Genomic DNA, 12869 nt, shown 5'->3' with positions numbered 1-12869 from the left:
TAGAGGTAGCTGTAGGGGACACCAGTGGTCCTTTCTTTCCCTTCTTCTCCTGTTCTCTCTCTTTGTGAAATCCTCCATGAGGGCTCGTGCTTGGCTGGAGGGATCTGCTCAGGCCAACTTCTGTGCAGGACTTGCTTCTCTGCTGAGCCCCAGCTCCATTCTGCCTTTCCCTGGCTTTTTCCTTCCACATAGCCATGCCCTGCTGTCTGCACATTTCTTTAAGATGGCTTTCTGTGTGGGGTTATTCTTCCCTTTCTCTCCCTTCACTGTTTCTCTGGTGAAATGGAACCGAACTCTCAGAGAAGGGGGATCCCTGTTCCTGTGTCTGTATCAGCCAGAGCTGGGGACAGCAGGGCTGAGGGGGGCAGCTGTCTGCCTCACCCCCTCTGCCACAGCCGTGGCTGTAGTGCAAGTTCTAGCCCTGCTGCTTTTACCATCCAGAGCTCTTGGCACGCAATGAAACCCAGGTGGGTTTCAAGTGACAGATTTCTAGCTGAAGCTGGTGATCTGCCCCTTGGGTGCTGAGTGGGAGTTGAGAGTTTGAGCTGGAAGTGAGGGGTCTGGACTAAGGTCACCACCTGGGGACCAGCATGCCTCCTGCCAGGACAGAGAATTACTGATCATGGTAAGCATAAATTCAGTGGTTTTCAGTTTGTTTTGAAAGACTGCCATGCAGATGAAGGCTTGTGCCAAGTTTTAGCCTAGTTATAATGCCATTTATTACGTCCTCACAATCACTCCACCTCCACATCTTTCTCACCTGAGTGTCTACCAAATATTAGCAATCTGATTCACCATGAATGAAGTCGTTTCCTGAGAAAAAGAGCTGATGCATTCATAGTTCAGGAGAAACTAGTTCAGATATACTCTTTCTCCATTGCAGAAATGCCACAGGTTTGGCTTATTTTCATTTCTCTTCTGAACAGAGTTGGCTCCTTGGAAATACGCACCCGTAAGGATCACCTGGTGGAAAATTTCCATCAATCATGAGGTTTATCATTGCCCATAGGAAACTAACAGTTGCCACATGACAAGGGTGATACTAGCATAGAGCAGGATGTTGAGGATTTAGAATCAGTTCTTGGGAGTAGGGACAAGTTAATTTAGGGTGCAGGAGGGGTCAGCTTTTTAAATAGTTTGCCTCTGCATCTTGCTTTGTGACCCTACATTGTTGAGGCAGGGTGCAAGGATGTCACCCACCACAAGCTACAAACTCTATATAAGAAAACCAGCTCTTTTAAGTGTTGCAATGATAGGGCCAAAAGAGCAAAGGGTTAGAAAACTAAATGAGAGGGCTGTAACTCCCCAAACCCTGCTCCCTAAGGTTTACCTCTGACCATGGAATTGTGACAAAACTCCTGAGAGAGGCTGAGAAAACAGTTTATTTTCTCCTAACCCTGTCTGTAGAAACCTCTTAGGAAGCATGATTCCTGCAGTTTGTGTTCTAGCCCTGACAGTGGTGCTTCCAAAGTGTGTTATTTTGTATGCAGTTGCTTTTACAAAAAATAGGCAACTTTTATTAATTGCTGGGAGAGCTACACCTGTGCAATGCCCAAGCATGTGTGCTCATGCATGCACACAAAGAGATCATTTCTCACCTCTGCAGATGACTGAATACAAGATCAGCTCCAGGCTCCCACGTGATGATGTATCTTGATCTCACATTACCCGGAATTTTAGTGTTTTTCACCACGCTTCTGTGACCGAGACTTTGCAGTCGTGGCCACAGCCCTCAAGGCCTCTCCTACTGCACCAAAGCCACAAGGTCGGAAGCCGAGCAGCAGCTCAGCAGGAACCTTCTGGTAAAAAAAGCAGGGAGACCAGTGAACTGGTTTGGTTTTCAACTGCAGGACTGTCATCTTTCTAAGCAGATTGCTCCAAAGCAAAAAAAACCACAGTCAAGTGAGGAAGAGGGCACTTTCCAGACACCTCAGTAACAACCAAAGTTAAAGCTTAATGAATTGCCATACCTTGGCCTGTTTTCTCATGGTGCCTAATAATAGCTATCAGCAGCACTGCTGTATTGCCAAATCCTGAGTGTTTTCATTCCTTGTGACAAGCTGTTGAGAGGAACTTTACATCTCTGCTGAACTCTGGCCAAAGGTACTTTGCTCTGTTTGTCCCTTTTACTGTCCTGCTTCCAATCTGCCCCTCCTCTGGCTTTCTATAACATTGAAATGTCCATACTGTCCCATCAGGAAGAGTGCAAGATGAAAGAAGAAAAACTGGCAGCAGCCCTAGTTGAACAGAATGGGGAACTGGCTGCTGTGGCACATTTAGCTGCGTGAGGGGAGCAGCAGCTGTTTTGTTCTTTTTTTGCTCTTAGCCAGAATGTTCTCTATAAAACTGACCATCTGTGCTTGAGACCTAAGATTCTATATTCTGAATGCAGAGAGGCAATTGTCATAGCAAGAGTTGTTACAGTGCAGCCTGTGAGTCACACCCTGTCTTTGGTAGAGGGATTTACTCTGCCAGACCTGCCCCAGTCCATGGAGCGTGGCAGGAGTCCTAGGGAGCTCCTGTCCCAGTGAGCAGCAGTGAGAGATCCTTTAGTGATGGATCAGCCATTTCCTTCTTCCTGCCTCTACCCAATTGTAAAGAGCAGGGCATTTATAACAGTGTTTGTCTTCTACAGGGCTACCAGGTTGGTGACTAATACATAGCACTGGGATTTTCCTACTTGGTGCTGTTTCCCCAGCTCTTAGAAATGGGGAAATTTGCTATAAGCTGAAGGGTTTGAGGTTGACTGCTTCTCCCCAGCTCAGCTACTGCTGGTTTCACTTGCAATGAGCCACCCACACAGCAACAAGAATTATAATGAGGTGAGAAAGCACTGGACTGCATTCTGGGGGTAGAATTTCCGTGCCTGGGTCAGCCTTATAACCAGTCCCCAGTTCTTATTTTGATGCCCTAGAGAGTTTCTGTGAGAACCAGGTGTTCTTTGGCTATGGCTAGCCATGGAGCCAGTGCCTGTGGTAAGTAGCCAGCTGATGTCTGGAGGGGCTGGCTTGTACTGTGCTGCAAGTGCTGGGCAGTGCACATGTCTGGCAGGCTCTGGGCTTGAAGGTTGTGCAGGGCAGTTCACTGCTGGGTGGTCTTCCCCCTCCACTGTGTGGCTGAGGTGCTTCAGAAACACACAGCATGGTCCTCCACAACATGAGGGGAGGCAGTGAAATGCCTTGTTTCCTCCACTCCAGCAGGCATTAGGATACACAGTTTGGCATGTGCTGACTATTTCATGGCCTCATTCTGAGCTGTGCTGGGCCCCTGCAACAGACACTCTTGATCAGAAGCATTAGGAAATCTTCCCACTTCTGGTGAAGCTGCCTTTGCTGTTCCTAAAACTTAAAAACTTCTGGCTCTGCTCCTGTATTGGGTTTGTGTAGCAAGATTTTATAGTGGAGAGGGGCTACAAGGGTGGCTTTTTTGAGAAGCCACTCCCTTCCTGCCTTTTCTCCTAAAGACACAGTGCATTGCTGCCAGTGACATGAGAAGCCACTGAATGTGTTAGAATTGCATGTTCTGTGGTTTACAGATGCAGCTGGCCACCCCTGTGCACCTTGCTGTGTGAGCCCTTAGCTTTGCTTTGGACATGCTGCCACAGCCAGAGATTGAAGACAGCTGGTGTGGTTTTCACCCTGACTGCCAAGGGCTGCTCCATTGCTGCACCAGCCCCGAGTGTGGCAGAGCTGCAGCCAGGCAGCATAGGTGGGACGTGCTGATTTTTGACAGCTGTGGTAAAATAGAGCTCCATGAGATGCAGATGAGGATCTTGCCATAAATAGCTGTGTGCCAGCAGTAGAGTTCTGCTCTTGGTGCATCCCCACTTGCAGAGATCTGGGGACAAGCTGATAGATGTTGCCTCTAAGGGGGTCAGTTTCTGCCAACCTTCATGAAAGGAGCAGAGAGTTCTGCCAGCTCAGGTGAGCACTGTGGGAATGCATGACAGTCTTGCTGACCTCGTGCAGAGATGCTCTGGGCACGCTCTGCATGGTGCAGCTGCGGATGTTTGGTTTGAGCCTGAGCAGAGCTGTAGGTTTCTGTTCCAGATGGTCAGGGTGAGTTTACAAGCACAGTCATTCCTGCTTCTCTTTACCAGTATGTGTCTGGTGATTTCCTAAGAGAAGACACAAGCCTCTGTGCAATCTCCTCCATGTGAGCAGGACGTACATAGCCACATCTCTGTGAAGGTAAGCCCTTTTCCTCTGGCTAGAGCCAAAGTGATGTCCTGTTACTACAGCGTTCATGCAATATGGGCTCGGACTTGATGGATCTTGGGGAAAACCAGAGGCTGACCCCAGTGTTGATGGCTACAGATAACTGGCAAAGGCAGCAGGGAGGTAGGATGCTGGGGTCTCTGCAGGTGACATTCAGTATTCTCCTGACTGAAAGCAATGCACTCCTGTCTCCCCTGCAGCGTCCTGTGTCACTCACAGCCACCACCTGTGAGGCTTGGGTGTTTTTCAGCCTGCTGCTTTGCTGACTAACACCTCCGCTTTCTCCCCAGCTCATTCATATTTTAGCCTGTTTCCTGAGCTTTGAGGTGGTGGCTGCTTGCTTTCCCTTCCAGCAGAGCGCTGTTACTCATGTCTCAGCTGTTCTCCTGCCATTTTTTACTTATCGTAATGCATGATTATCTTCCTCCTAAATGTCACCAGCCGGTAATGGTGCCTTTGACCCTAAAGTTATGCCAGGTCTGTATCTTTGACACTGCTGGGCATATGGGTTTAATTCTGTTATGACAGGAAGAAAGTACAGAGGTAGTACTGTTTCTCTGGAGTTTTTTCTCCTTCTCTTCAAATCATGGACATGATAACTCCAAGTGTGAATAGTTTTATATCCTAGAGAAAGGAATTGTCAGCTCTGAATGTTGTTTTTTTGACCTGTATTCTTGCTGATCAATACATACAGATGTTGCCCCTCTTCCAGTGATGGCAAAATGGTTTTGGGTCATGAATAACAGAATCTACCAAGCCTTCCCTTGTGTGCCCTTCATGCTTGCTTCTTGGTGAATATTACTGCTGCAGGCTGGGCTGAAATTACACTTTTTATGAGTTAAATTTGAGGAAAACAGGCCTTTTGGTGCAATATGTTTAAATTTATAAAGCCATTGTTCTTACAGTGCTACCAGTGTTCCTGTTCTTAAAATTAGCTCTGTAATATCAAATGCACATTATTGCATGGTTTAATAGTGTGGCTTGTGACTGCCAGACTATCACTCCTTGGACTGATCACACATGCTGCTCTTTCCCTCCCTCCTCTGCACAAATAACAGGATTGGCACACCTTGGAGAGTCCTGTGTAATCAGGGGACAAAAGCTATACCACTGTCCTGGTGTGCTTTCCTCACAGCAGAAAGATATTACTAAGAACCTGTGAAATTTCTGACTTAGCCACTCAGCCTCATTAACCCTGTACTGTGCCACACTGCACCCAAGAGTGGTGGCAATCTCCAGAGCCCACAGGCACCATCAACTGAGACAAGTCTTCTCTAGAAGCTTGGGCCTGACATTGTGCCTGTAAATGATCCACAAAGCATGCAGAAGGGAGAGCTGCTCTTTCTCAGAGGCTGCTCTAAACATGATGAGGAGCTTTTGGACTTAGTCCTGTGACCTTCTCCATACATGTTATAACAGTGTTCAACCAGCTCAGTTATCAGCAACTGCCTGGCAAGCATGGTCAAGAGCCATCTGCCCTGAACCTTCCAAAACATGTTTTTCACAGGGTGAGTCAGAGGCATGGAAGGCTGAACACGGAGCTCCCTCATCCTACACCCTGCTACTTCGTGCCAGCTTCTCTGCTGCAGTCTTCTTGGGTTATTACAGCTCCTTGTTCTCGCTCCTAGCTCCTCCTGCCTTCACACTGTGCTGTGTGTGCCAAATCCCTCCATAGTGCTGCTCATTTCCCTCTTGTCCAAGGATACAGTGAGTGTGCACGGGTTCCTTGAAGCCCCTTTAGAGGTATGATTAGGTGAGCTGCTGGAGCCTCCCTCAGTGTCAACCTTGCAATCGAAAGAGACCCACCCAGACACAAGTCACAGGCATGAGATGTGAAAGGGGTGAGCCCCTCACCTGTGTAGGAGCCACATAACCTCCCTGCCCGTGGCCTGAGGATTAGTGCTGTTGCCCTGGGACCATTTGGGGAAGGGATGGAAGCTGAACACGGTGGTGCCTGACTGTCTCCAATGTGGCACATGCTGTACTATGCAGTTTGGCTTAGCCCTTTAATGCCTTGACACTGATGCCTCCTCACTGCACAAGTCTAAGTCCACCAGCCTCGCTATGACCTTTTAGATATGAGGTTTGTGAGTTTTTATAAACTCTCCCACCCTTTTCTCATGTAAGAAAGCAGAGCAGTACAGTAATAAATGTTGTGTGGGTGTTTGGACCTGAATTCATCACCTCCTCTCACCACATCCTTCTGTTGGCACAGTAATACTGATACAGTGGTGACGTCAATCTCCATTTATTGCTGTGTATTCCAATACACCACGGCCCCTGTAGCCCCAAAGCACAAGTAGGCTTTGCTCTTACCCAGTGCTGAGGAGACCCACCTGCTCCCCAGCTCCACAGGCTGGGTCTGCACTTAATGATTTAGCCAGGCTTCATGGAAGTGTTGGAGGGCTGAAATGCACAGAACAGGGCAGGTAATGTCCATGTTTCCACCAATTTTCCCTGCTGCCAGTTTGTTCCTGCTTGATATTTTAACTTCACTGTAAATCTTTCTTATAGCTGATGTGGCCCTTGTGTCCCAGCTGTCATTGCTCTTAGCCTCTGGACAGTCAGAGCATCCCTTTGTCCCCCTCTTGCTTCAGCTTTGTGATTAGATGGTAGTGTGCATTGATAATGATTTTTTTTCCAAGAAGAAAGATTATTTGGGCATATCACTGGTGGACTGTGTCTTCCACTCTTTTTTTGCTTGAGTGCAAAAATTCATTTTCTCATGCTTGGAAATCCCATCATTTTTTCTCTTTCTTTTTTGGGGTTTGCTCTTTTTTTGGTTTTTGGGGTTTTTCGATTTGTTTGTTGTTAGGGTTTGTTTGTTTGTTCTGTGTTTTGTTGTCGTTTGGGGTGTTGTTTTGTTTTTTAAGTATATACATTTCCTGGAAGCACTTCAAACTGTGAGCTTAGACTGCATCCCTGTTTGGCAGCTTATAGCATCATATTTCCTGATCCTTCACAAAAACAACCTTCATAAATGTCTGTCTGTATTGATCCTATTTCCCCTTCTCTGGAATATTAAAAACTTGTAGCATCATTTACATGTGTGTATTATGAATGGCTACTCAGCTTTATTGCTGTGGTCTCATAAGGATACTACAAAGTTTGCACAAGTGGTACTTGGCAGCTGTACAATGCTTGACATTTAATAAGAAGTGTCTGTGTTGCAAGGATGCATAAAGCTGATTCAGAGTCCCCATTTCACAGACCAAGAAAATGAAATGAGGAGGTAGAAAGAACATTTCTAATGCCAGACTAAGTTCCTACCTCTGCTCATTTCCCACTGTCATTCTTTCCTCCAGGTGAACAATCACATGCTGACAGATGGAAGCAAATGGGAAGGTGTAACAAATGGAGGGATGTATGAAAGGTGTGGGTCACAATAACAGACTTGTTGGGGGCCTGACTGGAGCATGCTTCACAATTTAGACTGCTATACATCTCCATTGAAATCAGGAGGTCTTGGACATCAAAGACCACAAAGACGCTGCTGCAGATCTGCAGCTTTCCCAGCTCTTCTGCACATGTCTTGTCTGTCCATGTCTTGTCATAACAATCTGGAGCACAGCCAGGAGGTCAGACAGTTTCAGCAGTACTGAAACTGTCTATGGTGCTCTTAGAGGTCGCAGTCCTTTCCTACCACACCGAGGTAGAGAAAGAGGAGATAAATGTTGGGCTAATCTGTGGGCACTGGCAAGGGTAAGAGATGAGACAGTGGCATCCCAGCTGAGGAAATACTGTCTCTTTGTTTCAGCCATTTTAGCAGATCCTACTGGTTTTCTTATTTTTGCTACTGTGCTCTTCTTCAGGAATCTTCCTTCTAGATTTACAAAGCTGTATGCTAACCTTTCCCCATTGTGTAATGGCAGCCTCTGGTAACTCTGTAAGACATCTACCCAAAGAGCTGCTTGGGCTTCTTGCTTTGACTTTATCCTGATCAGTCCTGCCTATGCCTTCAGGTTGATGGTACCATTCTCTGAGCAGAGGAGGGAAAGTAGGAGAGGCCATTGAAAGAAACCACTGTCTAATAAGTAAAGGCAGCAAAGACTTTCCTGCACAGCTCTGTTCATTTAGGCAGGAGTGAGCATAAAAGCAGGGAGCTACTGCAATATCGTGAATACGAAGCATCAGAGGCCCTGCCGATTGGATTCTGAAATAAGTGGTGGGTCTGCAGACCTCTCTGAGGGCCCTGCCCAGCCTTCCTTCCTTCCTTCCCTCCTGGCAGCAAGTTGCCTTTCTTTGTTTGTCATGGTGGCCAAGAGTGTGACAGTCACAGTACAAAGTGATGCTGAGATGGGCTCATGGTGCAGCCAGTCTTAGCATGAAGTCAAGTGAGCAGGTTTCAGATGGCAGGATAACAGCAAGCCTTCCTCAAAGAAATGAGGATTTGGAGAAGAGCAGTGGAAGATGGGTGAGATCACAAGGTGCAGTTAGACAGTGAACTGTATCTCAGTGACTGGGGACTGCCCCATCAGAAGTAGTGGTAATGGCAAGAGTTATTATACAGAGAAAACTTGGACAGCTTGGACTAGAGGGGTCGAGAAAAGGTGTTTACTCAAGGCAATGTGTGATGCAGAAAGAAGGGCCTCTGCCACTGGCATCAGGTGAGGGAGGATGGCAGGGTGCCTGGGGCTCCTTGCTGAGCTGGAAGGAGCTTCATGGGCAGGGTTTGTTTGGCAGGAAAGAAGAGACAGCAGCTGCATCATTGCTTCCACAGCACAGTGTCTGTGACACCTCCAGAGCGAGTCTTGCTGGTCTCACCTGGGCACTGACACGCTGAGATCACGTCAGTGAGCCCACATGAGGCTGCAGGGGCTTTCTGGTGGCTGCTAAATTTGTTTTGCTTTCATTATTTGAGTAAACCTGGGAAATTTTTAAACACCACAAATGTTCCCCAAGTCTTAAAGGCTTCGTGGGTTTCTCTCTGCTGAGTGACTGCCTGGGTATTTGCTGCTTGTGGTAGAAGCAGCATAGACACCCCAGGACCTGGATGCCTGCACCCCCCCATTATGAATACAGGCTGAGGGACAAACAGATTGAGACTAGCTCTGCTGACAAGGACATGGGGGCAGTGGTGGACAAAAATCTGGCCATGAGCAGGGCATATATGCTGGTAGCCCAGAAACCCCTGTGTGGGGGGGTGGCAGCTAATGGAGGGGATTCTCTACTCTACTCTGCTCTCTTGAGACCCCACTTGGTGTTCTGCCTTCAGGTCTGGGACCCCCAATGTGACAAGCATACAGAGCTGCTGTAGTGAGTCCAGAGGGGGCCACAGAGATGCTGCAGGGGCTGGAGCACCTCTGCTATGTATGACAGGCTGAGAGAATTTGGCTTGTTCAGCCTGGAGAAAAGCAGGCTTTGAGGAGACCTTGCTGCAACCTTTCATTAATTAAAGGGAAGCAGTAAGAAAGATAAGGACAGACGTTTTAGCAAAGTCTGTTGCAATAGGCAAAGGGGTGATGGTTTTTTAAATTAAAAGAGTAGAGCAGACAATGTGGCATGGCATATGGGCCCTTCCTGTTGTCTGTGCATCCTTACAACTTGCTCTCAATGAAACTATGTCCCCAAAATAATGCACATAGCTTCTCCAAAGTCTTGTCCCATTTAAGAACAGCTTGAGAAAACGGTGCTGAGTTCTGTAACAGGTATCAACAGCCAATACTCTGCAGGGAGCACATTTTAAGTCTTTCTGTGCACATCCATGTGTTTCTATAAATGTTTAAATGCTGTGAAAACACAGCCCTAAATGCATTATATGACTTGAGGGCTTTTTCTTGGAGGAGGGACTGTGGATTGAACAGTCATTGGTATGTGATGCCATTTCCTCTGTTTTAAACATCCTGCTGTCGTCTTCTCTGAAGACTTTCTTGCAGGTTTTCCCCACTAAACCCTCAGGGCAGCCTCTCCCTGCAGTCAGCACTGTTCTCCTGGATGCTACACAGAGGGGCGGGGTTTTTTCTTTTTTTTTTGTCTGGTCTGCCTTTCTGGAGTCCCTTAACTAGATATTTCATGCTTATTTAACTCTGGGTAGGCCAAATCAATGAGTTCTCACTAGCTTTTTTCACACAGACCCACAATAATATTCAGACTCCATTTGGCTAATTCACTGCATAGCTGTTGAATCTGCAGCAAGTCACTTCTAGTGGCAAGCCATTCCTAGTTGCAGGATACTTAAGGAGAAAGAATAGGTTAGCAATTAACCCAAGAGTCTTTCTTGTTGCCTGGATAGCCAAGCTGCAGTCACTTCGCTGCTTTCTTTGTGCGTGTGCTGGCAAGGAGCAAAGATTTCACTGATCTTGCTTTTGGCAGGTTGGCAGGCTGTTGGTCATCTCCCCCTTAGCCCATGGAATAGACACGCAGAGACAGGAGAGCTGAAATTAATCGTCTAAATAAAGCACTTTACTTTTAGATGTTTAAACGAAAGCAAGATTAATTCCACCTCCACCTTAATCAAGTAGATTGCTCAGACAATCTACTCAGACAATCTGCTCTGCTCAGACAGCAGAGTTTTAAATTGGCTGTGGGAGTCTTGTTTGCAGTAGTTATTTTGTTTTGTTCTGTTTTTTTCTTCCCCAGGACATCCAGTGAGAACCACTATGAGGAACAAACGATGGCTCCAGAATATTTTCTTCTGCCTTTTATTCCAGTACAGTAAGTCGTCAGATATTTCTTTCAGGTTGCACACCCACAGGATTTATCTTAGTGACCGTATGTGCCAGCTCTGATGAGATGTGCATGGCACAAGGTTGCCAAGGTCCCAGGGGAGAGAGTTCCATGCAGTAATGTGTGGAGGACAGGTTCTGGAAGGTGCACAGCTGGGCAGAGCTCAGCCAGTTTGTATACTGCTCTGAGGAAGTGCCTGCCTTGCACTGAAATGTCTCCTGGTGACCTTAGAGTAGGATTTCCCCCACCAAAAATACCCTTTGCTGTAGAAGAGGTTCTGGTGGCCAAGACCAGGACATGCCCAGGGTTGCTGTTGGCTGCTCAGCCAGGGTCAGTGGAGTGAACTGCTCCTAGTCTGAGTCCCTTTGCTTAGGACATACAGTCCCCCCCTCCTTTTTTGCTGGTTCCTACCCACACTGCAAACTCCAGCTGACTCAGAGCTGACTTTCTAAACAGATCAGCTGGACAGAAAAAGGCAATGGCAACCACATCTGCAGGGAACCATGCAAGTTTAGTATCTTACCTGCTGCTTGTAGGCAGAGCATTGGACCTGCCCCAGACCTAAATAAGGAGAAAAGATGCATTCAGAATTATATCTTCCTGTCATAAGGGACCACTGTGATGTCTGATCTGAATTTTGTGTGATGCAAGCCAGGGAATTACCGTGTACTAATTTCAGTTTGGATCAATCTAGATCTTACTGTTAGAAGTATTTGAGTTTTGTTTCTGAAGCTGCCAAGGACAGACAGACATTTCATCCTAGATCTAACTAACTGATTTTAGGACACTTAATTCTTCCTTTCCGAGTAAAAAGCTGTCCTCTTAATTTTGTTAACAGATTTTTGCCCAAAGATACCCTTGTAACTTACCAGATACCTAGGAATAGTAGTCTGACTAATTAACATAATAGCATAGAAGAACAGTAATTAATGCTGCTTAATAGCCTATTAATACTTGCTGCCCTTTCTAACGGAAAGCAAGAGATTCCTAACCCCATTTTTTCTAGAAGAATAAAGTTAGGCTAAAAGAGAAAAAAGTATGTCGTTCGGGATTCTGAACTAAGCAGTGCTTGGTCCAGAACCCTCAGAAGAGTCTATTGAGGATTCAAAATAAAATGTGAAAACTTAATGAAAATTTTTGAACAGAATTCTGAAGGCGATGTGAAATTTAAAAGTCAAAATGAGGATTTTAAAAAAATCCTATGTACATCCTTAGGACCAGTCTGTTGCAAACATCCTCAAATTTCTTCTGCCACCACCTAAATCTTTGGATTAAGGGGGATCCTGTATGCAAATCTGAGGGCTGCCCAGAGCTCATATAGGCAGAGTAGTGTGTGCTCTGACACGAGAGGACTAGGAAGTAAATGCTGTGATGGGTGACTTCAGCAGGGAAAAGTTGGACTTTGTTTTCCTCTGAATTTACCCCACCCCAGAAGGAGGCTGCACCCTCCGCTGGACACGCCTGCTGTGCATTGTGAGTGTGAATGCAGACAGCTTGTTTGTGCCGACAGCCATTTGATCTGGAGGCTGGAACAGATGGTTCTGGTCCATCACTGCACACACTGTCTGCATTCTGTGCTGGTTCTCTGCACGCAGCTTCAGCTGTAAGATTGGGCGTTGGGGTTGTTGGGCATATCACATCAGCAAACAACACCCTGGACATAAAGCATGTTGCAGCAGGGAAGGAGGAAGCAGGGAGTGCAGCTTCTCTAACCAAGAAAGCAGCAGAACGACAAAGGGAAGTGAGCTCGTAGCGTGGTTGGCATCAAAGGGTTTGCTTGGCTGCAAAGCAGTGTGTTCTCAGGAGGCTGGGAACAGCCTTGATGGCAGGGGAGGACCCATGCCTGATTTAAGCATGGATGTAACAGTCTGGAGTCTTTTCCTAGGTGGTGACAATTTCATTCCCATCGAAAAGGAGTGATGCTTTACATGTCAGAAATGAATGGTCACTGCAGTAGGCTTGATTTGAACCAGCATGGCACGCTGC

At 46.7% G+C, this 12869-nt stretch overlaps 1 protein-coding gene across 5 annotated transcripts in view; it reads left to right on the top strand.

Moving 5' to 3' along the window:
• The first annotated feature begins 3544 nt into the window (after positions 1 to 3544).
• IL21R (interleukin 21 receptor) overlaps positions 3545 to 12869 on the top strand; it is an 18554-nt gene continuing 9229 nt past the window's right edge. The window contains exons 1-3 of one of the 5 annotated variants that reach the window (XM_014886438.2): positions 3545 to 3923; positions 4100 to 4190; positions 10797 to 10871. In XM_014886438.2, coding sequence (XP_014741924.1) covers positions 10817 to 10871 — 55 coding nt within the window. In that variant the 5' untranslated portion in view covers positions 3545 to 3923; positions 4100 to 4190; positions 10797 to 10816. Of the gene's footprint in view, positions 3924 to 4002; positions 4191 to 4220; positions 6647 to 10796; positions 10872 to 12869 lie in introns of those variants that run through there. The other 4 variants (XM_014886441.2, XM_014886442.2, XM_014886436.2 and 1 more) reach the window with 4 other exon arrangements.

The sequence above is a fragment of the Sturnus vulgaris genome, chromosome 16 (genome assembly GCF_052056855.1).
Source record: "Sturnus vulgaris isolate bStuVul1 chromosome 16, bStuVul1.hap1, whole genome shotgun sequence".
Lineage (NCBI taxonomy): Eukaryota > Metazoa > Chordata > Aves > Passeriformes > Sturnidae > Sturnus > Sturnus vulgaris.
Note: the sequence above shows the minus strand (reverse complement) of the source record. Positions and strands in the feature narration are given on the sequence as shown.